General features: G+C 44.8%; 1 protein-coding gene across 6 annotated transcripts in view; it reads left to right on the top strand.

Annotated features, from left to right (window-relative positions):
- PUM1 (pumilio RNA-binding family member 1) overlaps positions 1-19,874 on the top strand; it is a 101,650-nt gene extending 81,776 nt beyond the window's left edge. For 4 of the 6 annotated variants that reach the window (XM_004678713.2, XM_012722462.1, XM_012722461.1 and 1 more), the window contains 8 exons: positions 3,792-4,059; positions 5,673-5,802; positions 6,987-7,121; positions 10,246-10,383; positions 13,010-13,135; positions 14,250-14,371; positions 15,236-15,428; positions 18,015-19,874. In XM_004678713.2, the coding sequence (XP_004678770.1) occupies positions 3,792-4,059; positions 5,673-5,802; positions 6,987-7,121; positions 10,246-10,383; positions 13,010-13,135; positions 14,250-14,371; positions 15,236-15,428; positions 18,015-18,146 (1,244 nt within the window). In that variant the 3' untranslated portion in view covers positions 18,147-19,874. The remainder of the gene's footprint in view (positions 1-3,791; positions 4,060-5,672; positions 5,803-6,986; positions 7,122-10,245; positions 10,384-13,009; positions 13,136-14,249; positions 14,372-15,235; positions 15,429-18,014) is intronic. The other 2 variants (XM_004678715.2, XM_012722463.1) reach the window with 1 other exon arrangement.
- Positions 19,875-27,753: the final 7,879 nt, after the last annotated feature.

Raw genomic sequence — 27,753 nt, 5'->3', positions numbered from 1 at the left:
GTTTTGTTTCAAATATTCTGTTGTTTTAGATCTTACAGTCTTACAGTTAAGCCTCTGATTCAGTTTGAGTTAAATTTGTACATTGTGTGAGGTGATGAATCATCTCATTTTGCCCCAGCAAATTTTTGGCATTTTCAGTCAAAAATTAAACTTCTTTAGTTTTATACATCTTCTGTTAAATTGTTCCTACATATTTTTCTTTTGTTACTGTGAATAAAAATCTGTTTTATTTTTGGGTAGCTTGTTTATAGAGAAATAATTGATTTGCATATTGATCTCACAAATTAACTACTTACATATTCTAGTAGTTTTGGGAGTATTGCTTAGGATTTTTTTGTATATAGGATCATGTCATTTGTAAATACAGTTCTTATATTTCATATTCACATGGTAAATAATAAAAGATTTATTTGTTTTGGGATGTTAGTTTAATCTTATGTTTGGTTGTCAATACATTTCTTGAGTTTTTTTTTTTTTTAATCTGTGTTCATGAAGCCAGTTTCTTGTGATGCTAAGAGTAGTATTTCAGAAGAGTTTATGGAGTATAGTATTATTTCCTTAACTGTATTAATATTCAACAGAAAACCACCCTGATCTAGGTGTTTACATGTGAGATTTCTTACTAGGTCAAAATACAATACTAGGTTATGTCTTACAGTTCCATATCCTCCTTTTCTTTTTGAGTCAGGTCTCGTCTTTTTGTCTTTTTATAGGAATTTTTCCATTTCCACTAAGTTGTCAAACTTGTTGGCATAGAACAGTAATTTTTTTCCTCCCCCCAAATGTGGTATCTTCCTTTTTCCCTCTCAAGTCTCATATTGTCCATAAATATATACACATCTATGTGCATGTGTAGTAATACAAATACTTAGTTTGACATAAGTGTGCTGTATTTCTCATATTGCAGTATCAATATAATATTACTAACAACTTATCCTCATTTGTGGCTTATGTGTAGGGTACAAATGGTGTACAAATAAAATACAACATTTCATGAGTAGTATGAGTAACAAAATAATCCTGATTCCTTTTTTCCCTCCCTTTTCTCATTGCTATCATTCATTTTGTTTATATATAAGCATAAATACCCTCATTTTTATCACTGCTGTCATTCATTTTACTTAAGCATATATGTATAAAAGATATAAGCATCATTGCTGTTACATCATTGCTGAATACATCATTGCTGTTACTCTGAATGAAATCTGTCAGGTCAATAAAGAAACTCTTTTATTACCCCCCACTTCTTATTTGATATTTCTCTTTACTTATGCAAATCTGAATTCTTGACCTTTGGTATTCCTTCCTGCTAAAGAACTAATATTTCTTGCAAGGCAGATCAGCAAAAAATTCAGTTTTTATTTGAAAAATTTATTTCTCCTTCACTTTTGAAGGATGATTTAGCATGATACGGAATTCTATGTTGGCTGCTTTTTCTTTCAAAACTTGAACTATTTATCTATTTCACTCTCTTCTTGCTTGCATATTTTCTGACAGATTGGATACAGTTCTTGTCTTATGGGTAAGGTGTGTCTTGGCTCCCCACCCCCACCCCCCCACCCCCGTTCCGCCCCCGACATCTTCATTCTTTTCTTTGCTATTCTGTATTTGAAGATGATTATGTGGAGGTGTAGATTTTGGGCATTTATTCTTCTTGATATCCTCTGAACTTCCTGACTCCAGGGTTTGGTATCTGGTATTAATTTGGGGAAATTTTTGCCAGTGTATCTCTGTTTTACTTGTTCCTTTATCACTTTTTTGGGGTACTCCCATTATGTGTATCTTAACCTTTTATACTTGTTTGCAGTTCATGGATATTCTGTTCTAATTTTTCTGAGTTACTGTTCTCTTTTCTTTTTAGTGTTGTTTGTATTCTCTATTTCAAAGATTCTTCCCATGTGCAGTCCACTAATAAGCACTCACCCGCATCTCCCTTGTGGTTATTTTCTCTCTGGTGGCTCTAGCTGGTTCTTGGAATTTCCATCTCTTCACTTACATTCTCTATTCTTTCATGCTGTCTACTTAGCATATTCATCATTCTTGGTTTTAACTTTTGGTCTCATAATTGAGCATCCCTGCCATGTACATTTCTGAGGTTTGCTCTCAAGTGTAGTATTTGCTTTTTTGGATATACCTTGTAGATCTGATGTATCAGGTTAAAGAAATGGCTGGGGGGGGCGGATTGGGGATGAGAAACATTGTCTGTGATTAGGTTTCATTTCAGTCTTAGAGCTTATGCTTCTGGACTTTGAACATCACAAGTGTTTCTCACCTTTTTTCCCCCTTTTGGTGGAACAGTATGGTTTGCTTAAAATGACTTTAAGCAAAATTCTGCTATAAATTGTTGATGTAAACCTGATCTCTTTCCTTAAAAGAATATTTTTCATTTGGACTAAAAAATATGTTAGAATTTGACACAGAGCAGCAATACCCTTTAAAATCAGAAAAATTGATACAACTGGGTGTAAAAATGAAGGCACTGGCTCTTGTGCCAAGAATCATGACAAATATTGGTCATGATGATTTTGGATTTCATAACTTTGGACAAGAATTTCATCCTTTTTGTACCTTAATTTCCTTTTACATAAATAAATTTTCATTTTTCCAGAATGTCAGTGAGAATTCAGTAGTGTATGTGAAAAATATAGAGCCTTGGTGTAGGCCAAATGCTTAGTTAATGTTTTCCAAATTTTAAACAACGAGACATTTCTTTTTGGCTTTGTCTCTTTCATTGAGACTTAGGCCACTGAAGCTGGGCTCTACAATTCTGTGGAGAAATTCAAACTGGGTATCTTTTTATAGCTACCATTAAGTTCCAAACCAGACATTCATTAAAATTTATGGAGAAGTCAACAGATAATTCATGTTGTGTGACTTTTCTTATGGATTCTGAGTTATTCATCTGTACTGTGGTTTATGTGGGACTTCTTACCTACTTAGTTGGAATAAAACCCAATAAAAGCTTCCACTCTTTTTATAGTATAATCTAAAGTTTTTTTTAACCCTCACATTTGCAAAAAAAAAAAAAAATCAGAATATTGAAAATATATACTCATAACTTTTTATTCTGCTTTATATTTTGATAAGCCTTTTGGCTCTATGTTATAATTCACAATGAATATTTACTTGTTATCAGTTAAAACGGCAATATCAGTGGCATGAAAGTTTTTTGCAGACATTGCAGATACTGCCCTAATGAAGTTCTTGAAATATTCCACTTTAAAATACGTGTTCTTTTTTTCTGCCCCTTAATGTCTAATCATCCACCTGGATTGCCGCCATTCCAACTTAGTCACCAAACATTTCCTTCAAAGAAAGCTTTTTTTGGAAGGGGGGAGGAGCTCCCTACATAAAACTAGACTTAATTTGAGCAGCTGAGTTTTTTTTTTTAGGGAGGGTTTAATGAAAATGGGGATTATTTTAGAGTGGTGAAATCTAAAGAGTTCAGAATGGAGAAAACGATTGTCGTCTGCATTTGTTTTCTGATGGCTGATGCTTAAATGCTGGTTCACATGCCAGACATTTTCCTCATCATTATAGTTACTGAAGGCTATACTGTCGCTACATTATTGTTAGCTGTCTTCTACTAGTGGTTAAAAGCACGTTCCGCTCTGTTTTTGTGCAGAAGTTTCCTTTAAATTTGGTGACTTGGCCTTACGAAAATTGTGACTCCCATAGAACTGGTTCTTAACACAAAGCAACAGAATTAAAAAGAAGTCAGAGGTGATGCTGGCTTTCATGTGTGGAATGCTTTTGCCTCTGTTGAGACACTGCTGTTCTGTGACCAACAGGAGGACTTACAAATGGCAGCGGAAGATACATCTCTGCCGCCCCAGGTGCTGAAGCCAAGTACCGCAGCGCGAGCGGCGCCTCCAGCCTCTTCAGCCCTAGCAGCACCCTCTTTCCCTCCTCTCGCCTGCGATACGGAGTGTCTGATGTCATGCCCTCTGGCAGGAGCAGGCTTCTGGAAGATTTTCGAAATAATCGGTACCCCAATTTACAGCTGCGGGAAATTGCCGGGCATATAATGGAATTTTCCCAAGACCAGCATGGGTCCAGGTGAGGACTTAGCTTTGACATGTAAGGTAACTGAAACCCTAATACTTTAAATTCCACACCTCCCGGAAGGGCCACACCAAGGGAATTGGCTGTAGGATAACTGAAGCATAGTTTGTCCTTCACTGTGATTCTCTGGACTTCTTTCAGAGGGACGTAGATGAGGCTACCAGGCATATAAACCATTGAAACAAGCTAACCAGTAGCCTCATTACATGGTTAAAACAAACCTTTTTACCTTTTGAAGTCTGATAATCCTGATTCATGAGAAATTCTTAGGATGTTTACAGTTTAAGAAACAAACACAAAAAAAGACAAACTTGCTGCTTTGATCATTTTTGAGCATCTTGCTCTCAGAGAGGCTATGCAAATATGTACTTGGATTTCTGATGCTCAGGATTACGACATCTCACTGCCTTTTTTTTATTGTTCCAAGAGCGAGAGTCTGAATAGAGGTGAGAGAGATGTGGCTATTACAGAACACAGAATTTCCCTGCTAAAAGTGCTGCAGTGGGCTACACAGAAAGGAATCCTGGTCCTGGGGAAAAGGCATAATTGTAGTGACCTCATTCATTCTTCTTTCCTATTTGTCTCTGCGTCTTTCTTTTTCTCTCTGTCGATTGAGACAGCTCCTTTATGTTCTGCCAGCTTGCTGTTGGGCAAGGATTTCTTATATTTATATCCTGTAGACCGATTCAGAAATAATGTAGTTTTTCCATTATATACATCTGCACTAAAAAGAAGCAGATTGAGTAGCTGCTACCTCAAAAGATGCCACAAATGTGAGTTTTGTTTCATATCATTAATGAGGACTGTTTCATAAGAATATGAATTAAAAATTATAAGGATCATAGCGTTAGTTTATAGATGTACTAAGTTTCTTTTTTTTTAATTATCAGACAGTACTACTTTATTTTTTTTTTATATATAATAGTTTAGTTTTACATCATTTGTGACTTTTTCCATATCAGTTGTAATCCCCATGTGCCATCACCATAGTCCAGTGCATTTCGCCCACATCCCCATTTTTTATCCCATTCCCCACTCTACCCCGTAAAGTGTCTCTGGTGTATAATTGTTCATTGTTATTATTTTTTCTCCTGGTCCTTTATACTCCTTCTGTGAATGAATCCATCCAGTATTTTTCCTTTTCTTTCTGGCTTATTTCACTAAGCATGATCCCTTCCAGCTCCATCCATGTTGCTGCAAAAGGCATGCATTTATCTTTTTTGATTGCTGAGTAATAGTGCATTGTGTATATGTTATCTGGCACTAAGTTTCTTTAAAAAAAAAAAAAAAGTAGAGCTCTTCAGGTGTTACGTTTACCTTTATTCCCACTGCTCTTTTCCTGTCTCACCCCCCTTTCCATTTCCCTTCTATGCCACATGTAATATAATTGTGTACATCTCTCCTAAACTTTAAATTTACATTTAAAAACTCAGTTAGGGGATACTTAACACTATGGAAGTTTTTTTTCAATTAAGCGAGTCAGTGATTAATGTAAATAACATACACACAGAGCTTCAGAACTGAGGCATTATCTAAATGGAACTACTTAACATTTATTTCCAAGTCTTCTTAAAATGCTGTGATGCCCCTTTTCATCTGTGCTTCAGATTCATTCAGCTGAAACTCGAGCGTGCCACACCAGCTGAGCGCCAGCTTGTATTCAATGAGATCCTCCAGGCGGCTTACCAGCTAATGGTGGATGTATTTGGGAATTATGTCATTCAGAAATTCTTTGAAGTAAGACTTTATTCTTTTTATTCCAGAGCATTTTGATTTTCACTAACTTTTTAGAGTTTTGGCCTTACCAGTCCTCATAATGAAGTGTGTGTGGTGTTTTAAAATAATTTTTTAATGTTTCTCCAATTTATTAGCATCAGAATATCACTTAAATACCCAAGTAGATAGTTCCCTCATTTTGAGGACATGATTGAAGAGCCATTTAGGAGCCAGCACATTATTTCTGGTTGCTAACAATAGTTTCATTAATGTGTCATTTTTTGGAGGAAATAATTCTTGTAAGGTAATTTTAATATCAAGGATCACAAAATATTTTGAAAATGAATTTTTTTTGTGTGGGGGGGGGTGGGGGAAGTTTCCTAGAAAATTATCTTTAGAATACTAACCCAAGTAGTTTTCTTCATAAACTGTGGTCATGAGGATTGCTAAATACTTCTTGGGTGATTCTTTGTACGTGGTTCCTTATTTTTACTTGTGAATTGAATAATTGTTTAGTCCTTGTCTTTGGAAAAGATTAATGAAATTGTGGTATCAATATCTTCTGCACTATTAAAGTAAATGTCAGAAAGATTTTTTTTTGTTTGCTTGCCATTGTTGACCCTGTATCCTGGTGTCAACAACCCCAAATTACAAATACAGAAAGGAATGAAGCATTGAGAGGAAGAATCTGAAAAAGCAGGAAATGCTGTAACTGTAAATTTCTTTCTTTCTTTAATGTGTGTGACTATATAGTATAGTAAAGCATGGTATAATATAGTATAATATGATATACTATAATACATTGTAAAAATGGCTTGTAACCTTCCTCATCCTAGCTAAACACTTTGCAAAACCTTCATTAATGTCTCCTATATGTGTTACTAATTTTAGAATAAATAGAAATGTTCTTGTAAATAATGGAGAATAAATTCATTTATTACTAGTGACTTCAGGGCAGCTTTGTGAAATTGCTTGTTTATTAAGCAAATATATACTACTAATGTTAAATATAAAAGAATTTTTTGACATTAAAACGGGCTCTTTGTAATCAGAGAATTACTGTCTTTAGAAAACAAGAAATTTAGTTAAATCATAGGTGACAAAGGCCCGAGGAGAGCATAGCAGTGGTTGATGCAGAAAAAAGAATGCTTGCTTTCTGTGGCTTTCTAACTAAGTAATGGTGTTCACCCACACATTATGTCTAGTTTGGCAGCCTTGAACAGAAGCTGGCTTTGGCAGAACGGATCCGAGGCCATGTCCTGTCATTGGCACTGCAGATGTATGGCTGTCGTGTTATCCAGAAAGCGCTTGAATTTATCCCCTCAGACCAGCAGGTAATTGTAAGTTTCCCTTTAACTTTTCTCTTGGTGTTTGATGTCTCTCCATGGTTTGTGTAGTGAGCCCTGTGAGTTTGTCATTCTGGTTTTCTTTTACAGTTTTTCTTTGGTGCTTATTGTCTGTCTTTCTGTGCATGGCAAGCATGAAATGTGCGATTAGTTTTGTAAATATATAGTGGATTGGATGCCTTTCTTTAAACCAGTACTTTCCAACACTTCTGTTTGACAGAATTTAATCTTTAGTAGGTATAATTTTATAGGTGGGTGTTTTTGTTTGGCAAGAACTGAAGAAGGTTGGTGGTAGGTGCAGTGAGGCATATCTACATACTGAGGTATGAAGTTCTACGCCCCAAACTTCATGATATTAAAACAATGGTATATCAAGAATTGAAGCATGTGAAATGTTAGTAAAGTGTTATTTCTTTAACCTGAGCTGATCACTCTAGAAAACCAAAGTTTTATTCAGCCTTCCTTCCAGTTTCTTTCCCTCTTTCTCCCTCTTATTCATTTACTTTACCACTCTTCATTCAAGGGCTGCCCCACAGGAAGGGGGTGTAGAGTGGTGGCGAAAGTGCCCCGAGTCTGTGAGGGGAAACTTTGCAGCAGTTCAGGCTAAAGAGTAGGAAGAAGTCTGAACTGTAGTGCTGTGAGTGGGAGCTGACACCGAGCGCCCTGAAGAAACCCACAGCATCAGGAGCAGTCACGGAGCAGGTCCAACCAGCCTGCCCAGGAGACAAAGCTGGCCCATGGGCAGGTGCGCTGCAGCTGTGTTTGTGCTGTGAGCCTTGGTGCCTCTGCACGGGAGCCTCACTCAGCCGCCTCCTCGGTGGAGGGCACGGCCACGGTCTGGCAATGATGAACAACTTGCCCTCGCTGAGAACAAAGTTCGGTAATGAGAATCTTTGTTATGGACTCAGGTTCTGAGCCAGACGAGGCAGCCAGCACTTCTGCTTCCAAAGAAGACTGCGTGGAAAGAACACTGTGTGGGTGTTGGCAGTGGAGTTGAAGGCTGGGGGAGTCCAGGGTCCTCACAGCTGGGGCCGCAGGTGATGGCAGGGGGCGGATTGAAGACAGAGCAGGTTTGGAGTTCATTCAGTTAGTACTGCTCAGTGTTGAAGATGGAGCGGTGACAAAGGAGTGTTCTGTTTTAAGAATTATAGTGTACATATTCAGCATTACCTTTCATTTTCCCTGCAGTTTTCATGGATGAAAATTTCTAATCTTGTTTCTTTGTATGTGGAAAATTTTCTCTCTTTTGACCATAGTGCCCACTTGTTGAAAAGTAACAGGTATATTATAATTTCCCATCTACTTTTCCCATGTTTGCCTTCTCCCAAGGTTGTGATTGTTAATCTTCTCTCCAGATTGTATTTTTTTTTTTTTTTTGACTGGATGGCTATGTTGTCCTACTTCATCATCTCCTTTTCCCCAAACTGTTTTTCTTTCCTATTTTTCTATGTAGCTTCTGATCTGGTCTCTGATATTTTTTATGGGCCTAATCTCTTTAGGGCCCTTGACTCTTCTAAATGCAAGTTTAGGATGAAATTGTCTATGATAGCATTTTTTCATGTTTGGGCTCAGGAAAACATTTAGGAAGGCCAACCCCGTAGTTTGAGTGTGTGTTCCTTTTCTTTAGTTTCTTAAAGGCACCATCCTCTATTTACTCCTATATGTATGCTTCAGGATAAGTTATTCTTTACTGACACTGATCCTTGCTTTTAAGAAGCCTTCCTAAGGCCACTACCCTTTCCCTTCTGTTTGTCCTTGGCTTTGTAATCTTAAGTCTTCTGGTTGCTTTGATGTAGTTGACATCTCTGGGCTTTGCATTCAAATAATACATTCAGAAAACTGCCTTGTCATCACACTAAATAGAGTCAATACAAGGGAGCTGCTTCACAGAGGATTGACACTGTAAGGAAATTGACCAGCAGGGAACAGGGCCTCATCATGATGTAGGTACTTAACTTTCAGATACCAACGACTGAAACAGTGAGTCGTGGGGAATGTGGCTCAGTCCTAACCGCAGTGTTGTCTCTGTCTGTGCCTTTGTCCCCTCCATCTGTACCCAGCATTTGCACACAGTGTTTGGCCTTCTCCTTTATCCCCTTACTTTGCACACTTTTCACTATTTTTTTTTTTTTTTTGGGGGGGGGAGCTGCAGTCACTGTGGTCTGGTCTAAAGATCATGTTGGATCCCATTCTGGGCAAGAATTCTGATTCACTTTCTTTTTATCTGAAGTCAGGGGAGGTGGATGTAAGGGACAGAATGTAATTGACAGGTGGTTTACTGACACGTACTTTCCCCAAAAGTAGGTCATAGATTTCTTGGGTTCGAATTAGGCAGTCCAGGTCTGATTTTATTAAGTCATTTAATTTGTTTGTGTCTTGATTTTGTCATATATAATAGTGTTCAATGCATAGAGTTGTTATGACTCAAACCGTGTTAAACATTTAGAGGCCTTCCTAGTTTGGAGTAAGCTGTACCGTAATTAATAATTGGGGCCTTACAGGGTTGTTGTGATAAAGGCACAGGGAATTATATGTGAAATTCTCTATTTTTAAAAAAGACTTATTTATGTATGCATACAGAAGTGGGGTACAGACCAGAGGTTCAGGGGCAGTGCAAGGATTCACCAGAGACGGAGTGGAGAGCAGAACAGGAAGATTGAAAAGTACATTGCTGAGGGGAGCAGTAGGCGAGACTAGAGAGGTCTGCCACGCCACGTGGGTCACCTCCCTGGCTGGGGCTCGAACTGGTGCTGAAGCGACTGCAGTGAGCTTCATAGCGCTGTGCTTTAACCCGTTCCAACACCAGGGAGGCCCTATTCTCTATTATTTTTATATGTAATTAATGTAGGCTCCTTTCTATTTGAAGATGGCTGCATTTTAAAAATGTTTCAGAGGCCTTTTGCAAGCTAGAGAACTTTATGAGATCGGTTAACTGTTACCAGCAGTCTACTAATTTGTGTGAAGACCCCCATTTGTCACCAGGTGTTCACAGTGCTAGAGCTGAATTGTCTCTCTTTCATTATCCTAGATTTTCTGCTCCATGCTTTTGTGTTTAGAGATTATCCAGGTGTTTGCTTGCTGTGATTCTGGTGGTACTTTCTTTCCTTGTCTCCTATAGAATGAGATGGTCCGGGAACTAGACGGACACGTCCTGAAGTGTGTGAAAGACCAGAACGGCAACCACGTGGTTCAGAAGTGCATTGAATGTGTGCAGCCCCAGTCTTTGCAGTTTGTCATCGATGCGTTTAAAGGACAGGTAAGTGACTTTGCAAAGAATAAAAGCGATTGATAAGTGTCTCCACCGCGAGCAGAGAACAGGGACGGATGAGTGCAGAGTTCTTGCGCAGTCAGTGTGTTTTGGACTCTAGCAGTTGGCAGAGCGGTTCCAGGGGCATCAAGCACCTCGCTTTAGCTGAGTGTCCCCGAGTCTTTTCCCTTAACTGTCCAGGAGCTTCTCTCCATTCATGCAGATAGATGCTCGTGCTGGATTCAGATGCTGTCATCAGTGAGAATTGTTAAATCTCATGCCTTTTTTCTTATTAAATTAAAATTTTTATCACTTTAAAATTCACATCATCTATAGAACTTATCTTGCAGGTGATGTGTAAGTACATCTTTTAAGTAACAAGGTGTTTTGTTGTCAATGTGACTTGAATCTAAAGTGGCCGCACACCCAGAGACAGCTTCTCGTTTCTCCTATTCACTCGTAGGTGATAGGAACCTGTATGATCTAAGCAGAGTTGATATTTTCTTATCGTTTGGTTTTTCTATTATTTGCCTTTACATTGGCTATCATTAATTTTTTTTTTCTAGCAACTAACGTTCTTTCGTATTCTGCACCTTGGTGGGAGAAAATGAAAAATCACCTTGAGTGCATGAAGTTGCGTTTTTGGTTTTAGAAAACAAAATGGAGAAAAGAAAAGAAAAGAGAATGGGAATTACCATGTTATTTTTTTAGGTGTACTTAATATGTACTGTTCAGCCTAAATCAGAGTGGGATTTTTAGAGTGGTTTTTTGGTTTTCTCAGTTATGGCAGTGGCTAAATAGGTTATTGGTAATAAATTGAGATTTTTCTGAGCTAATGATAAAAAAGTAGATCTCTTTAAAGTTAAGATTTTACGTTTATCATTATATTGAACAAGGTAAAAGGACACCAGATGGGATAGGGTATTTTCAAGATGAGACTGCCAAAGAATTAACCAGGAAAAGCAAAAGAAGACTTAAAAGGTAGAGCCTTTTCTACCTGCCAGTTGCTGTTTGCTAGCAGGGTTGTGGGATCTGCTAAACCTGGGTGGCACTAGTTCTGCAAAGTCATTTAGTGTCATCTTTCAAAGCTCTCAGCATCTACATTTCCTGTCACCTAACCCTCCTAGACCAAGCGCGTACCTGGGAAGATACTTGTACTTACACATCACAAGACATATTTAAAACATTTTTCTCCTAGCAGGAAAAGATTAAATATTCCAAATGTCCATCAGCAGAGAATTGGACAAAACAAACCTCATAGACTTTCATAATGATGTGTAGCCACACAGAATAAGCTACAGAAACCTATAGTATTGTAAGTAGATATTTGAATCATAAATCAAGTTCTATATGTGAAATAAATCAAGTTCTTTGAGACTGTGGGCTTTTTAAGTATATTTCATAAATATAAAATTGAACATAATCATAAAGTATATTGTTTTGCATTTTTAATGAGTTATTCTTATTGTTCTTATATTGTCATAGTAGACCTGAGAGTACATGTCGTTCCATGTCACTCAGATGAGAAGGGCAGAAGTGTGATTCTTTTTTATTTTAAAAATATTTATGCATGCATGCATGCACACAGAACTAGATTACAGGCCAGAGGTGCAGGGGCGGTGAGAGGATTCACCAGAGACAGCATGCAGAGCAGATCAGGCAGATTGACAAGTACACTGCTGAGGGGAGCAGTGGGTAAGGCAGGAGAGGTCTGCCATGTGGGTCACCTCCCTGGCTGGGAGGTGCTGAAGCAGCAGCAGCTGGCTTTGCAGAGCTGCGCTTTAACCTGTTGTGCTACCAGGGAGGGCCTGATTGTTTTTTTAAAGGTTATTTATTTATGTACTGTTAATCCAGGGATTTACCAGAGATAGTGGGGGCAGAACAGGCAGAACCACTACACTCCTAAGGGGAGCAGTGGGTGGGGCAGGAGGTGTGCTGCTCCATATGGGTCAGCTCCTTGGCTGGGGATTGAACGAAGGCATTGAGATGAAGGCATTGAGGTGGAAGCAATGAAACTTAACCCCTGGGCTATCAGGGCGGCTCTGAGTGGTCTAATTCTGAAGGCTGTGTGCTCATCCATTCACTGATCCACACCCAAGAAAGAAGAAATTTTTCTTATTACTGAAACACCCCCACGTAAATTTAGAAGATTGCAATGTGGTCATGTGAACTCATTCAGGATTTAATCCCAAACCTTTCTTTGTCAGAGAAACTGTTGATTGACACTGGCTTTTACCTCAGTTGTTTTTCCTGTCCACGACTAATTCTGTTTCTATTTAGGCTTCTTGGAACTGTCCTTTCAACCCTGAATTTATGGACATCTGTTAATTCCTAGAATAGTAAGAAATGGGTTTATATACATGCACACCTTATTATTTGTAGAAAGAAAATGCCATATTTAGAATTTGAACTTTTGAGTCAGACTAGGATATGAAAGTTTGGCTCTGTCATTTACTATCTGACTATAGGCACATTATGTAAACTTCTAGGAAATTCCGTTTTCTCATATGTATGCTGAGAATAACCTTGACTGTCTTTCAGGTTCACTGTGAATTTTAATGGAACAATATATACAGAACAATACTGCACTATTAAAAGTGGCACCTCTCATTTTTGGTTTTCCTGTCTGCCCTAGGTATTTGCTTTGTCGACACATCCTTATGGCTGCCGAGTGATTCAGAGGATCCTTGAACACTGTCTCCCTGACCAGACACTCCCTATTTTAGAGGAGCTTCACCAGCACACAGAGCAACTTGTACAGGTAGTGGAGTTGCCAGTAGAGTAACTGCAGACACCTGTGGGCCCTTTCAGGCCCTGATCTTGTGTGTTTTCTCAGCACAGGTATTCATTCCAGAAGAGGTTAATGTGTGAATGTGTTTACCAAGCCCCTAGAATATTTTTGAGAAGTTTTTGTTTCTATCAACCTGGTTTGTGTTTTATGATTTTCAATACGAGTAGAACCTTGTGCTTAGTAGTGTCAGGAGATATGCCTCCCGCACCTGTTGTGGGCTGGCTGCTGCCTGGTCATGTCAGGCAACTACCTGGAGCTGGATTGCATCATGTCTTGGGCTAGCTGTGAATTTGTTGATTTCCAGAGCTTTCATATTTTGTCTTATACACTAAAAATTTCCCCCACATCAGACTATTTGAATACCTACTTCTGTAGCATGTTGGACTGAAGCAATTTTTGGTGCTAGTGTTTGTTGTTAGATTTGGAAGGAGGTGTGAGATTATAGGAAAAAATGTAAAGTTCAGAAAGTAGCAGCAAAACAAACCGTCTCCAGAGCAAACATGTACAACATCAGTGTAATGTTTTTGTAGGCTATTAAATTTATATCTTTAAAATATTTGTGCTTCTTATACACATACACATTCTCTTATACACATGCTCTCAAAATACCTTCCATTCAGATGAATTATATTTTTTATGTTTATGTTGATTTTAACTAGGCATTGTTAGATATAAACATTGTTTAAAGTCTTGTTACCGACAGTATAGTGAACCATTTGTATATTTCTGTTGGGGAGAAAAATAGTTCTATGTTCCCACCTACTTCACTACTTCCCCTACCCTCTCCTCCCCCACCTCCCGTTTTTTATTTTTTGTTTTTTTTTTTTAATAGGAAGGAGTTTGGAGGTTATGAGTGTGTGTTCAGACATTAACAGAGAAATATTTCATTGTCCGGTGATCTTGTTTTGTAATGATGGGGGGGGATTGCCACTCCCTCTCTCCATTTTGCAAGTTATGTGTTCATTAATATTCCAGTAAGCCATTATGGTGTTACAGGAGGATGGGTATTGACTAGATGTAAGGGTTTAGGTAACCCCCGGAACTCATTGTTACATCAGTTTTATTTCTGTTGCTTCTCAAACAGGATCAATATGGAAATTATGTGATCCAACATGTATTGGAACATGGCCGTCCAGAGGATAAAAGTAAAATTGTAGCAGAAATCCGAGGCAATGTACTTGTATTGAGTCAGCACAAATTTGCAAGGTGAGTGCTTTCAAATTGTACAGACAATTTGAAATCTTGGGAATTTGTTTTTGCTTTGTACTTGGTAAAATGTGGGCTTCATTAACTCAATTGTTTGGGAAATATCCTTTATTCAGTTTCCTCTTTGGCACCTGAAATGGTTTACCACCGTTCTTAGAATCTCTTTCACAGTCTTCCTATTGTGTCAGATTAAGAACAAAATGCAGCAGTTTGGAGATAGAATTGGTAACAGGTCAGTGTTACATCCCAGCCATGCAGTGTGAAGAGTAATGCATTCTTTTCCTGAATATTTGGAGATCATGACTGGCTTCATGTTCTCTGAACCAGATCAGTCAGATCTTACCTTTTTTTTTTCTCCAAGCGGTTAACCGGAAATCACTTCCACAGTCCCACACCTGCTAGCCTTTGCTACAGTCCCATAGTAGTTAGAAGGAAGTAGCTTCCTCCTATTAGGGTGGCAGAGGAAGGGCTGCTTTCTGGATGAGACTTGATTGATCTGCTCATGAGATCTGATACATGCTGCACAAGGAAGAAAGACTAAGGAGCTCCTATGTTCTGAAATGCTCCTTAACCGTGTTGGTGGCCTCAGTCAGTCATGTGAGTCTTGTTTATGCCCCTTCACCTTCCTGAGCATTTTTATCCTCCCCAGTTAGACGGCTGGGTCTGGTTGGTGTCCTGCAGGAGTATCTCAGCTGTGGTTCACATTGGAAGGCTCAAGACAGCAAGTTTGGAGCATTTCAGATCCATACAGTTGATAATTTCATTTTCCAAAAACATTAGCTCTCTTGCTGCTGTTCCTGAAGTTAGGGTAGAGACCTGACAAACTCAGTTTGACAGTTGTCCTTGGATTTGTCTCATTTATAGCAATGTTGTGGAGAAGTGTGTCACGCATGCCTCCCGTACGGAGCGCGCTGTGCTTATCGATGAGGTGTGTACCATGAACGATGGTCCCCACAGTGCCTTATACACCATGATGAAGGACCAGTATGCCAACTACGTAGTCCAGAAGATGATCGATGTGGCGGAGCCTGCCCAGCGGAAGATCGTCATGCATAAGGTAGGCCAGGTCGGGTAGGTGCTCCATCAGAGACAGTGTGTAGAGGGCTCAGTTCTTCCTACTTTTGAAAGGCAGAAGAAAATGGATGTCTGTCTTTCTGAGGAGCTTATCATTGACTGCACTGTGTCTCATGGTGTGGGCCCTTTTCCTTTCCCTGAAGTGGCCATGTCCCCATGTTGCCCTCCTGTCTTCTCTGTTAGCTGGCTAGCAATCTTCAGGCTATGCTTACAGCCCACTGCTCCTCTGTTCTCGGGACCAGCTTATCAGTCCAGCAAACCATCCTGTTCTTTTTCTTTTATTACCTCGTATTCATTCAGTCACCATTCACTCAAGGGCTGCCCCCAGGTGCAATGCCTAGCCTGGCACGCTCACCTTATTATGTTCACTTTGTGTCAAACGCCAGCACAGAAATGAGAAGACTGAGCCCTTTCCACAGCATAGAGTGAAAAGGGGGGTGTATAGTGGTGGTGAAAGTGCCCCGAGTCTGTGAGGGGAAACTTTGCAGCAGTTCAGGCTAAAGAGTAGGAAGAAGTCTGAACTGTAGTGCTGTGAGTGGGAGCTGACACCGAGCCCCCTGAAGAAACCCACAGCATCAGGAGCAGTCACGGAGCAGGTCCAACCAGCCTGCCCAGGAGACAAAGCTGGCCCATGGGCAGGTGCGCTGCAGCTGTGTTTGTGCTGTGAGCCTCGGTGCCTCTGCACGGGAGCCTCACTCAGCCGCCTCCTCGGTGGAAGGCACGGCCACGGTCTGGCAATGATGAACAACTTGCCCTCGCTGAGAACAAAGTTCGGTAATGAGAATCTTTGTTATGGACTCAGGTTCTGAGCCAGACGAGGCAGCCAGCACTTCTGCTTCCAAAGAAGACTGCGTGGAAAGAACACTGTGTGGGTGTTGGCAGTGGAGTTGAAGGCTGGGGGAGTCCAGGGTCCTCACAGCTGGGGAGATGCAGGTGAAGGCGGAGGGGATATTGGTGTGCTGCGAGAGTGTGTCCATCACTTTGCAGCACTACTGAGCACGGACTCTCTAGCACACCCTTCTCTCAGCCGGGTAGACGGGTGAGCAGGGCAGTTCTGTGCGCAGGTATTTAGAATGGTCCTGAGGAAATACATTTCGCAGAGGGTGGGAGGCTGTATGAAGATGTGGCTGAGTCCATCTTCATGTGGGGGTTCAGAGAAGGCTCCCTAAAAGAATGACACATGAATAAAACCACAGAGGTTGGGTGTAAGAGAAGAGAGAGGGTGTTTGAAGAAGTAAAGCAAGTTAGTAGGACAGAACTTTGGTACAAAGTTCCATTTGCGTTTCTAATCATTTCCTGGCTGATGACTAAGTTGGAGAAGAGTAGATCTGGCAGGGGAGCTGTTACGATAGCTAAGAGAAGGTGGTGGCTTTGGAATTGAAGAAAAATGGACAGAATAGGGCTTAGCAGTTGGTTGTAGGAACTGAGAGAGGAAGAGGCTTCCCAAGAACGGAGAACACTAAGTCATTCAGCTTTCCCACCAAAAGATGTTAGCCATGAGAGTAACATCGTCTCCGCCACAGCCCAGAGGACGGAGCCCTGTCGCGTCCTTTTTTGCAGATGAGTGTTGAGGGCAGCAACATTGGCTGTGACATACCTCTCGGCTCTTGGGTTAGGCTGTGGGGGTGATGCTGGTCTCTGTCCTTCCTTCATGAGTTGCAGAGGTGTTTTCTAGACCGTTCCTTCCTTGCTTTGAGGACATGTGTGTTGCCCACGTGGTGGGTGCTGTCTGCAGTGCCCCTCTGGAGGGCTGTGCCCGTGCGCGGTGTACGCATCTGCGATCCTCTGGTGTCTGGAAGGAATGAGCACTGGTCAGACATATTGTCGTGAACATGGCGCACTGCAGACTCTCGCTGACCAGAGAGAGAGCTGGTTCCAGATGGGAAGCATTGCTCACTGTGGAGGTACACGGTCTCCGTGAGTGGAGGAGAGAACAGAGGAGAATGCTTGGATCACTGAGCCAAACTGGGGTTGGTAGGGGTGAAGGATGGGCCGGGGCAAGAGGAGGTGCTGTGAGAGTACAGTGGGGAGCAGATAACCAGGGAGGAGCCAGGTGGGCTCAAAACCCTGCATTTTCCCTTAGTAGTCATGTGACTTTAGATTAGAGTTACTTAACTGTCTGCCATTATTTGGGAGGGGCCTTATGAACAGTGGCCTGCTTGTGTTGGTCACTGTTATTGTTGCTACTCTTGGCCTCCTGTGAGCCCCTGTGAAGGGGAGCCCGGGGGGCCTGGTGGTGAGCCCAGAAAGAAAGAGCCCATTGAGCAGGGGGCAGGATGCCCTGTGCAGTGCTAGGGAATGGCGGGGTGCACTTTCTCCACGCACTGTCCGCTTTCTTCCCTCAAAGTGGTTTGTGGTTGTCCAGCTTCCGAGCCCTCAGCCTATGTGCGCATTCAGGATAGGAGATGCTCTCTTCTCCGATGGCTCACTGGAGTTCTAGAATTTGGGCACCTTGGTCAGTCTGTTTAAGGCATCCCTGTGGGACGTGAGGGTGTCTGGCAGTGCCGGGAGCTAAACGACTCCACGTGTGTTTCCAGCTGGTGTAACGCAGACTGTGCTTCCTCTCCAGATCCGGCCCCACATCGCGACTCTGCGCAAGTACACCTATGGCAAGCACATTCTGGCCAAGCTGGAGAAATACTACATGAAGAATGGCGTGGACTTAGGGCCCATCTGTGGCCCCCCTAATGGTATTATCTGAGGCAGTGTCACCCTGTCCCCTCATGCCCACTGACCTCACTGGCCCATTGGTGAATCCAGCCAGCAACCAGAAATATTCTAGTATAGAATCTGAAATGGGTAAATGGTTGCTCCAGGATTACCCTCACCTCCAAAAAAGGAATCAAATCCCACAAGTGGAAAAGCCTTTGTAAATTTGTTTAATTTTATTACGCATAACATGTACTGATTATTTTTTTTAATTGACTAATTGCCCTGTTGTTTTACTGGTGTATAGGATACTTGTACATAGGTAACCAGTGTACATGGAGGCCACATATTTTGTTCACTGTTGTATCTATATTCCACATGTGGAAACTTTCAGGGTGGTTGGTTCACAAAAAGTTTCAAAAAAAGTTTTTAACTCATTTGCCTTAATGGCAGCTTTTGCAAATAGCTCTTCCCCACCTCCTCATTTTAGTAAAAAACAAAAACAAACAAAAAAACCTGAGGGAAGTTTGAATTTTAGTTAAATGACTCCAAACTGGCATTTAACGCTGTTTATAAAAGTGTATATATATATATACACACACACACATGCAGACACACACACACACACACACACATAAAATAAAAAATTGTTTCGGAGTTGCTAAAGCTTCAGTTTATATCACTAAGTTTATAAAACTTCTCAAAATTGCCTTTTTTGGAGATTATTATGCTGAAGAAGGTCGTGAGTTTGTTTTGTGAGGAGATGTGAGCGCCCAGAATGTCTTTCAAGGCCAGGCGGGTATAATTGTTTACTGCCTACTGGATTTTTTTCTGTTGATATTGAAAGGCAAAATCTGATTATTTAGCATGAGAAAAAAAATCCAACTCTGCTTTTGGTCTTGCTTCTATAAATATATAGTGTATACTTGGTGTAGACTTTGCATATAAACAAATTTGTAGTATTTTCTTGTTTTGATGTCTACTCTGTATCTATAATGTACCCTAGTAGTCGAACATACTTTTGATTGTACAATTGTACATTTGTATACCTGTAATGTAAATGTGGAGAAGTTTGAATCAACATAAACACGTTTTTTGGTAAGAAAAGAGAATTAGCCAGCCCTGTGCATTCAGTGTATATTCACACCTTTTATGGTCGTAGCATATAGTGTTGTATATTGTAAATTGTAATTTCAACCAGAAGTAAATTTTTTTCTTTTGAAGGAATAAATGTTCTTTATACAGCCTAGTTAAAGTTTAAAAAGAAAAAAATAGCTTGTTTTTATTTGTCACCTAGTCAGACAGTAGCGAGATCCTTTCTAAATGTTCTTCAAGATGATTCAGTTCACACTAGTGTTTTTTTACCCTCAACAAGTAATGTTTTGCTTATTTTGTGACAGTCAAAAGGACGTGCAAAGTTTAGCCCAGCCCTAGCTTTCCTTACAATCAGAGCCCTCTCACCTTGTAAAGTGTGAATTGCCCTTCCTTTTTGTACAGAAGATGAATTGTATTTTGCATTTTGTCTACTTGTAAGTGAATGTAACATACTGTCAATTTTCCTCGTTTGAATATAGAATTGTAACACTACACGTGTACATTTCCAGAGCCTTGTGTATATTTCCAATGAACTTTTTTGCAAGCACACTTGTAACCATATGTGTATAATTAACAAACCTGTGTATGCTTATGCCTGGGCAACTATTTTTTGTAACTCTTGTGTAGATTGTCTCTAAACAATGTGTGATCTTTATTTTGAAAAATACAGAACTTTGGAATCTGACTTTGTTCTTTAACTCCTCCAAGTGTGTCCTGTCCTGTGCAGCCCCCGCCCCTCGGGTTCCGGGACAGCCCTTTCCCGGTTGGTGCCCTTTTTTTTCTGCTTGTTTCGGGAGGGATGTGAGCGAGAGGGACTTGGAGTGGGAGCAGGGTGTTAGACCGGTGACTCTTGAGCCCAGTTTGACCCAGAGGTTTAGCCTGTCCGATGTTTTCAAATCGAGACGCTCCATGCTAATCCACATTTCCAGCTGCTGTTAAAAATCAGAATGTTTACTACCCTGGGCCCCGGGGCTGCACCCCAAAGCAGAGGTAGTAGCATCCTCCTAAAGCAGCACCCGCCCTTGGGCTCTTCTGTCCCGATGCCCGCTCTTCCTGCTTTGCACCATTTACCAGCCCAGGGTCTAGGCTGGAACCTAGTCGACTGTCAGTGACTGACAGCTGAGCGAAGTATTGGGGCATCTTACTTCGGAGGTGGGGCCCTGGTTACGGCAGCGGTTGCCTGGGCTGTTAATGGTGGCAGCAAGGCACAGAGCAGGGTCTCTGTGATGCGGGCAGCCGGGTGAAGAAGGAGGCCTGCAGCCCTCGGTGGCCTTTTCAGGCTTTTCATGATCTTTCTACACCAGTTGTGGTGAGGCAGCTACAGGTGCAGGGCTGGGGGACAGGAGCTGGCAAGCCAATCTGTGCTCTTTCTGGGCTCTCTGGCTTCTCTCGTGGTCTCTTCGCTGGTCACTGCTGCCACGTGTCTCCTACTGCCACGCGCTATTCTCAGCTACACCCCCTTTGTATGCTCCGTCTCTTTGTTCAGGTGTGCCCACTCACACGCACCCTCCAGGTGCTGCCATCAGGCATGCGTGTTAAGACCACTTCACTGATGCTAATGGTGGGAGGCAGGAAAAACCTGATCGCTTCCATTTACCCTTCAGCTGTGCTCTGGACTCCTGTCCTCACAGTGAGGCTGTCCCACTGTCCTCACTCATCTCAGCTTGACCCTCTAACAGCTTTTGGGACCAGAGGTTCTATCTAGCTCGCTCAGTGCCCGTCACAGGCCCAAGACACCCACCTCCCCTTCACCACCATTGCCCCAGAAGTGGCTTGGGCGAGAACAGCCCTGAAACTTGAGTCAGTGTTGGTGGGCCTCTCCAAGCAGGAGTAACAGCCTCCAGATAGGCCTGCAGGGCTTGAGTGAAGGGAAGACAAGGAAGCTGAGCCTGGAAGTTTCCTGTCCAGGACCTGGCTTGCCTTACATAGCTGTAGCCAGGCCCTCGATGTCCTGTTCCTGTGCTGATCTGGGTCTTATGGACAGGTTCAAATGTGGGTCCCCTTACCTGCTTTGTGCCCTTGGTGGTGACCTCACTGGCGATTGATTGAAGGTGGCCGTGTAGCTATGTGGTTCTCGACACCCAGGCAGGGCAGGCACGGGTCACAGGCAGGGGAGATAGAAGGCCTGGCTTGCCCCCTCCCATCTGTCTGCTGTCTTTGTGCCTGGGAAAGTAATTTGGCTGCTCGAGCCCATTTCTTCTTCATAAGATTGGGGTACTCCCTCAGAGAGCTGTAGTCAGAGCATGTAATAAACATGGCCGACGCCTGGCACACACCACTCGTTGGTTTTCTTTCCCTTCCATACTGTTTCTAATTACTGTGCTTGGAATCTTTTTCTCCTTTTATTCTTAGTGCTTAGTGAAATGTTTTGTTTTTGTGTATTTTACTGGTAACACAACAAGGGACCATGTCAGAAATGTGATTCTCCCTTCCTCTACCCAAGGCCTGGGAGGTTTTTTGGTCACACAGGGTTGGATGCCAACTGCCAGTTTATTATATGGGTGATCTCTGGGTCACGTTTTCTTCTCTGTGAAATGAAGGAACTAATAGCATGTCAGAGGTTGTGAGAACTAAGTTGAGCTTGGTGTGCGGCTGGCACATGGATACATTAACGGCAGCTATCTTCCCCTTTAACATCACTCAGTATGTGTCTGCACACAGGTTTTGGTGAACAAGACTGTCCTTGTCCATTACATAAAGAAGCTTACATAAAGTCACTTACTGTGAACTAACAGGCACCAAGAGAGGGATTTTACTTGGTTTCTCCTCTTACAGGCCCAGGGAGGAATGATCCTCAGCTCGGTTCCCAGCTGCATGGGGCTGGGGGGGGCGGGGGCAGACGCCTTGCCCTCTGCAGGACTGAACTCAGCTGCTCCCCTCCATCCGCTGCTACCAAGTTCCCCCACCTGTGTGAGTGGGTTGTCCTGGGCTGTACTGACCAGTACTGCAAATACCTGCTCTTCTTGGTCTTCAGAGTTCCTTCAACACAAATGCCTCACACGCTTCATCTACCTCGGTACCTGCCTGCACGCTATGACTCCTTTGATCCTCATGAAAGCCTTGGGGAGTGAAAGAGAGGGGAGACATTGAGCTCATTACTCAGAGGAGTTTGAAGTGAGGCCCTTACCGCATCAGGCTTCTATCTGTTTTCTTGACTTCCAGGCTGATGTTCTAGCCTCGCCGTCTTATTCTTGTCATCTCCCATCAGCCCCAGGGACAGATGTTTTTTCTCTTTTAGAGAAACCAGCCTTGGGTTTCACAAGGGCCAGGCCCTGGAGAGTGACGCCCCTGGGGGGTAAGGAAACCTGTGACTTCACGTAGTTACCAACTGTCACCACATGAGGGGGCTGCTGCCTAGAGAAAACGTTCAGAGTCTCCAGTCTCCAAGATCCGGTCTGGACTCAAGAGTGGATTCCCATCCAGAGACCAGCGTCCAGGCACTTCCCTCCCTACCCCGCTTCTCAGTGGCTTTGGGCATAAGGCTGGTCATTCTTATTTGAAGATTGACTCACAGGCCTCCCTGTGCCTGCTTGATTGTCAGATGTGGCAAATCACAGACTTTGCTGAGCCTCAGTTTCCCTTACTGTCTGGCATGAATGAGGTCTGTTAGAAGAACAGAGAAAGAAAAACAAGAGGGCCCTCCCTGGTGGCACAAAGGGTCAAAGTGCAGCACTATGAGGCTATCTCTGCAGCCACTGCAGCACAGTTCAATCCCCAGCCAGGGAGTGACCCACATATCACAGCAGACCTCTCCTAGTCTTGGCCCACTGCTCCCCTCAGCAGTGTATTTCAGTGGATCCGCCTGTTCTGCTCCCCACTCTGTCTCTGGTGAATCCTCTCACCCCCAGCAAATCTGGCCTGTACTCCAGCTCCTATATGCACACATAAATAAATCTTTAAAAAGATAAACAAGAGGCCCCAAACAGTTGTTCACACCACATGGCAGCAAGACTTAACAGCGTGTCAGGCCCTCCCCAGGGTGCAGAGTTAAACGACTCACCAGTTTCCTGGTCCTCAGCGAGGTGACTGCACAGGAGGGCTGGGAGAGGGCAACTGGGCCATCATCACCTTCTTCCTCCTCTTTGTTCACCCTCTGTCTAAAAATCCCTACGTTCTGTGCTTCCCTCTCAGCCCTTCCTACTTCCAGACGAGACACCCCCCAACTCCTGCATGGCTGAATAAAGCCAATTAGATCTTAACAGCGAAGTTGGTTGTTTTTTTTTAGCATTTAACAGCTCATAGGTGGAGGCCGAGGAGGGCCGCCCTAGGCCTCTGCCGGGGTGAATCAAGGCCCAAGGGCCTCTTTCTCGGTCCACATCCCTGGGGGACACCCTGCCACTCTTAGCAAGGAAACTTCCAAGCCTTCACTACCCAAAGCTGCTTCATATCGGATTTCAGCTCCACCAGCCCTCTGTGGCCTTGCAAATTATTCCCCCTCCCCCTTCTCTCATGTAGGAAATGGGCGTAATCATAATCCTATTTCCTCAAGTACATGGGAATAACGAGGTTTAGGGCTGGGCAAGTAACAAGCCATAAATAGGAGTTGTTGCTATTATATTATTGTCCTTGATTTTCCCTGTTATGTTGGGGTCCCTGGGATTTTCACCAGGGACACACCAACATGAAAAGGGTGACCCAAGCCTGCATCAGCCAGGCCGGCGGGCAGCCAGATGGCCTGGGGCTCCCCGTGCCCCTCCCCCACCCCCCTGGCTGCCAAGGGAAACAACAGGAAGGGCGAGGCTTCCAGGCCAGGCCACAAAGGACATGTGGCTCCACCTTGCTCTTTCTAGGATCCTGCCTCCACTTTCTAGGACCCTGTGGGCTGGTCCACACGGAGGCGCGTGGTCCCCCAGCGTTAGCCGGGGTCACCTGCAGTCACTTCTGCCATCTGGCAAGCAGAGCCCCTGAAGCCCTCGGTGCCCCAGAGCCTGACTGACCTTCCACTGGCTGCCTCATGGGATCCCCCAAACCAGCCCCACCCAGCTCAGTGGCTCCAGAGCTCCCGACTCACAGAACCCAGAAACCACATGAGACTGCTGATGTTTCATGTCTTAATCTGCAAAGGTAACTAGTGCACAGCACACACAGGCCTTATGGGGCTGTCTGGCCAGCTGGGCACATTTCTCATTTCTCCTGGGAGGCCTCCAGGCCTCCAGTCTCTGCCCTTGCCCACTCCTCCCATCACCAGGCCTCTGGGGAGTTGCCCAAGCCCCTTGGAGGCCCAGGGTGGAGGCACGAACTCGGTGTGGGGCTGGTCCAGGCTTCCAGGAGGCCACAGCCTGTGTCCACCCCAGGGGAGGCACCCTCGGCCCACCCGCTCAGGCCTGGAGTGTGCCAGTCAGAGAGTGATATCAAAAGGGAGGACAAGTGCGCCTGGGTGGCGCAGCTTATCCTGAACAGGGTGCTGGCCCACCCACCTAGTTATGCCCTAGAACCCAGGGGGGAAAGGTCTCTAACTTCCAGGGGAGGAAAGAGGCGCACCCCAGATTTGTCCCCCGGAGTCCCCAGCTCCCTCCTCCCACCTCCCTCTGCCATACAGAGGAGGTTCAGGGCAAGGAAGTGAGCTGCTCAGAGCCACCCAGGTGGTGGGGACAGAGCAGGGCCCCTGCCTATTGCCCAGCCCTGCCCCGAGCTGTCAGCGCCATCCATCCATGCTGGCATCTGTCGGGCCAGAGCGGAGCCCGGCAGCCACAGGTGAGCTTGAGCTCATCACTAAGAGGCCCCAAGGCCCCCCCAAACACAAGGCTCATTGATCTAACAGCTCCTTGACCCTGCTCACTCAGATCCCACGGTCTAAAGCTGGGGGCCAGAGCGTCTTCCCTGCTCCAGGTCAACCTCTTTCACCCCCTTCTCTGCTTGTCACCCAGCTGGGCTGCTCTACACCCAGGATGAGGTGAGAAAGAAAATATTCTTAGAGAGGCTTTTTTTTCTTCCAGGGCAATGACCCCGAATGCGCGGCCCATTGCCAGGGCCGGCTGCGCCGTGGAAGGACTGCATGTGGCACTGCCCTCGCCCGTCCTCGCTGCTCGCTGGCTCTCTGCTCCTCCCCCCAGTCCTGCCCCCACCCCCCTTCTCTGGCCAAGGGCTGGAGGGGTGTGAAGACTCAGACCTCCCAACACAGTCCAGCCCTGTGGCTTTGTACTGGCCGGGCTGGGCTGACCCCGAAAGGACCCGTAGAGGGTCTAGACTGTACAGTTGGTCTCACCCCCCCCCCCGAGCTTTTATGACCCACAGGGCAACTAGCCTGGGTGAAGGGGGTAGGAAGAGGAAGCCCCTGGGGCGGGGAGTGAAGCTGCTGGGTTCCAACCCCAGCTCCGCCACCAACTTGAGCCATTTTCTGCCTGTCTTCAAACCAGTACAATGGGCAGGTGAATGGGTGGAGTGGGAGAGCCATGTAAGACCCTGCACAATCTGGCCATTCCAGGGTGTAGTGACCAACCCCCCAGAATACTGCCCACCTCATCCATACACCTGACATCGCAGCCCAGATGTGCGGCTGGGGGCTCAGCCTCAGCGTGGCCGCTTCAGAGCATGCACCTTCCAAGTTTTAGTGTGGACACCACCACCATGAAGCCTTCCTAGATTTCCTCCATGCCACCCCAAAACTCACTGTGGTGTTAACTAACCCCTTATTGCCCAGCTTCCCTGCTGCCTTAGCTGAACTCCAGTGAGGATATCAGGTTGGGCTGATTTGCATTCAGGGGCAAAAAATATTTTAAAGATTTATTTATTCATTCATACAGAACTGGGGTACAAGCCAGAGGTCCAGGGGCAGTGAGAAGATTCACCAGAGACAGAGTGGGGAACAGAACAGGCAGATCGACGAAGTACACAGCTGAGGGGAGCAGCGGGCAGGTCAGGAGAGGTCAGACGCACCATATGGGTCACCTCCGGGGCCAGAGATTGAAATTACTCCCAAGCGGCTGCAGCCAGCCTGCAGTGCTGCGTCCTCACCTGTAGCACCACCAGGGAGGGCCCCAGAGGCAAATTTGTTGTCAAATGATTGAGGCTTAAGCTTCAGTCCCCATTGCCAGCCCTAGTCCTGCATATCCAAGCACAGCCCCCGAGCCTCCATAGCCCTGCCCAGCTGGCCTGGCGCTGGGCCAGACCTGACCCAGAGACTAGTCTTTGCACCTGCGGGCTCCACTCAGGGTTTCTGTGACTCTGCGAGACATTCAGTTCAAACATAGGCAGACTCACCTCCGTTCTCCCCCCTACACCTTTTTTTGGAGGGGGTCTTTGGGGAGCTCTTTGGGAGTTTGGAAACCCCAAATTATCAATCCAGGAGAGGCCAAAGCTCAAATTCTGATCCCATGGGTGGCGGCTGTGTGCCTGGAGGGTGTCACCCCCATCTTGAAAGCACTCACTGGGGGGCTCAGAAGGAGCTCATGGCCCCGTGAGACCTCACACCAGCCGGGTCCCTGGAAGGCAGGGGGCTCCCACACTGGTGATGGGGACCGCCGGAGGCTGTGTCCCCTCTGACGTCGGCCCCGTCAGGCCCTGCAGCTCCCCAGCAGGCACCATCTCCCTCTGTGGGTCCAGATAGAAGTCTTTCCAGAACCCCGTGCTGGCTTCTGAGTTTTGCGGTCATTTGGATATTCTCAGAAGCAAACCTGGACCCTGTCTTCCACCCTGAATCTTGGAAAAGACTGGAATTTGTGATGGGAGGCAAGGGATGAGGGTGGCCAGGGAACACGGGCTTGTTTCCAGGCCTTGAGACGCCTTGAGCCAGAGACCCCTTTAAGCTCTCGAGTCCTCTGGCTAGGAATGCAGGCAAGGCACACAGCTCCTCCCAGCCCCAGGGTCCCCCCTTTAGAATAGGGCAAAGTCAGAGCAAGAGCTTCCAAGTGTGAGCTTATTTAGTCTTCACCTGGAGGCCAGGTGGCTCGTGTGCAGGTCACAGGACTGCGGCCAGGGGCCGGCGGCAGGGGCTCAGAGGAGGCCTGCTAGGCAGGGTTGGTGCTGGGGCCTGGCTCCTGGCAGTGTCACCTGGGGCCACTGAGTTCCAAAGGGCCGGTGTTGAGCAGACCTGTGGGCAGGGGAGGAGTGCAGTTGGGAGCAGGTAAGGATTGCTGAGCACCCACCACGTGCCAGACCAGGAGATGCACGCTGAGCAGGGCGCCTCAGGCACAGAGCGGCCGCCCAGCTGCCCTCCACCTTTGCCGCCCTGCCTGAGCCGAGACGGGGCCAAGGGCAGAGAGGGCTGAGCGTGCTGGGGAGATGGGAGGTGAGGCCTGGGTGAGAGGCGAGCTGGCAGCGTGGCCTGGCTTCCGGGCTCCTCCAGGTTGGCCTGTCTGTGTGATCGTGTGAACCCTCTCACTGGCTCTTTAACTCATCAAACGCTGCAGACACACCTAGAACATGGCATGACCATCTAATGTCGCGAGCCTCGCTGAGCAGCAGAGCCGGCTGGGGTGCGGCCCCTACTGTCTGTCATGGTTTGTCGCTCGCTTGCAAAATGGGGTGCCCTCAGTGTGCTTTGCAGGGCAGCGCCCGGCATGGGCACAGTTTGGCTGAGCTCCGGGGTTACTGTCCATGTGACTACTGAGGTGCTTCAACCTCTG

This window comes from Condylura cristata, unplaced genomic scaffold (genome assembly GCF_000260355.1).
Source record: "Condylura cristata isolate star-nosed mole 26May11 unplaced genomic scaffold, ConCri1.0 scaffold00008, whole genome shotgun sequence".
Lineage (NCBI taxonomy): Eukaryota > Metazoa > Chordata > Mammalia > Eulipotyphla > Talpidae > Condylura > Condylura cristata.
Note: the sequence above shows the minus strand (reverse complement) of the source record. Positions and strands in the feature narration are given on the sequence as shown.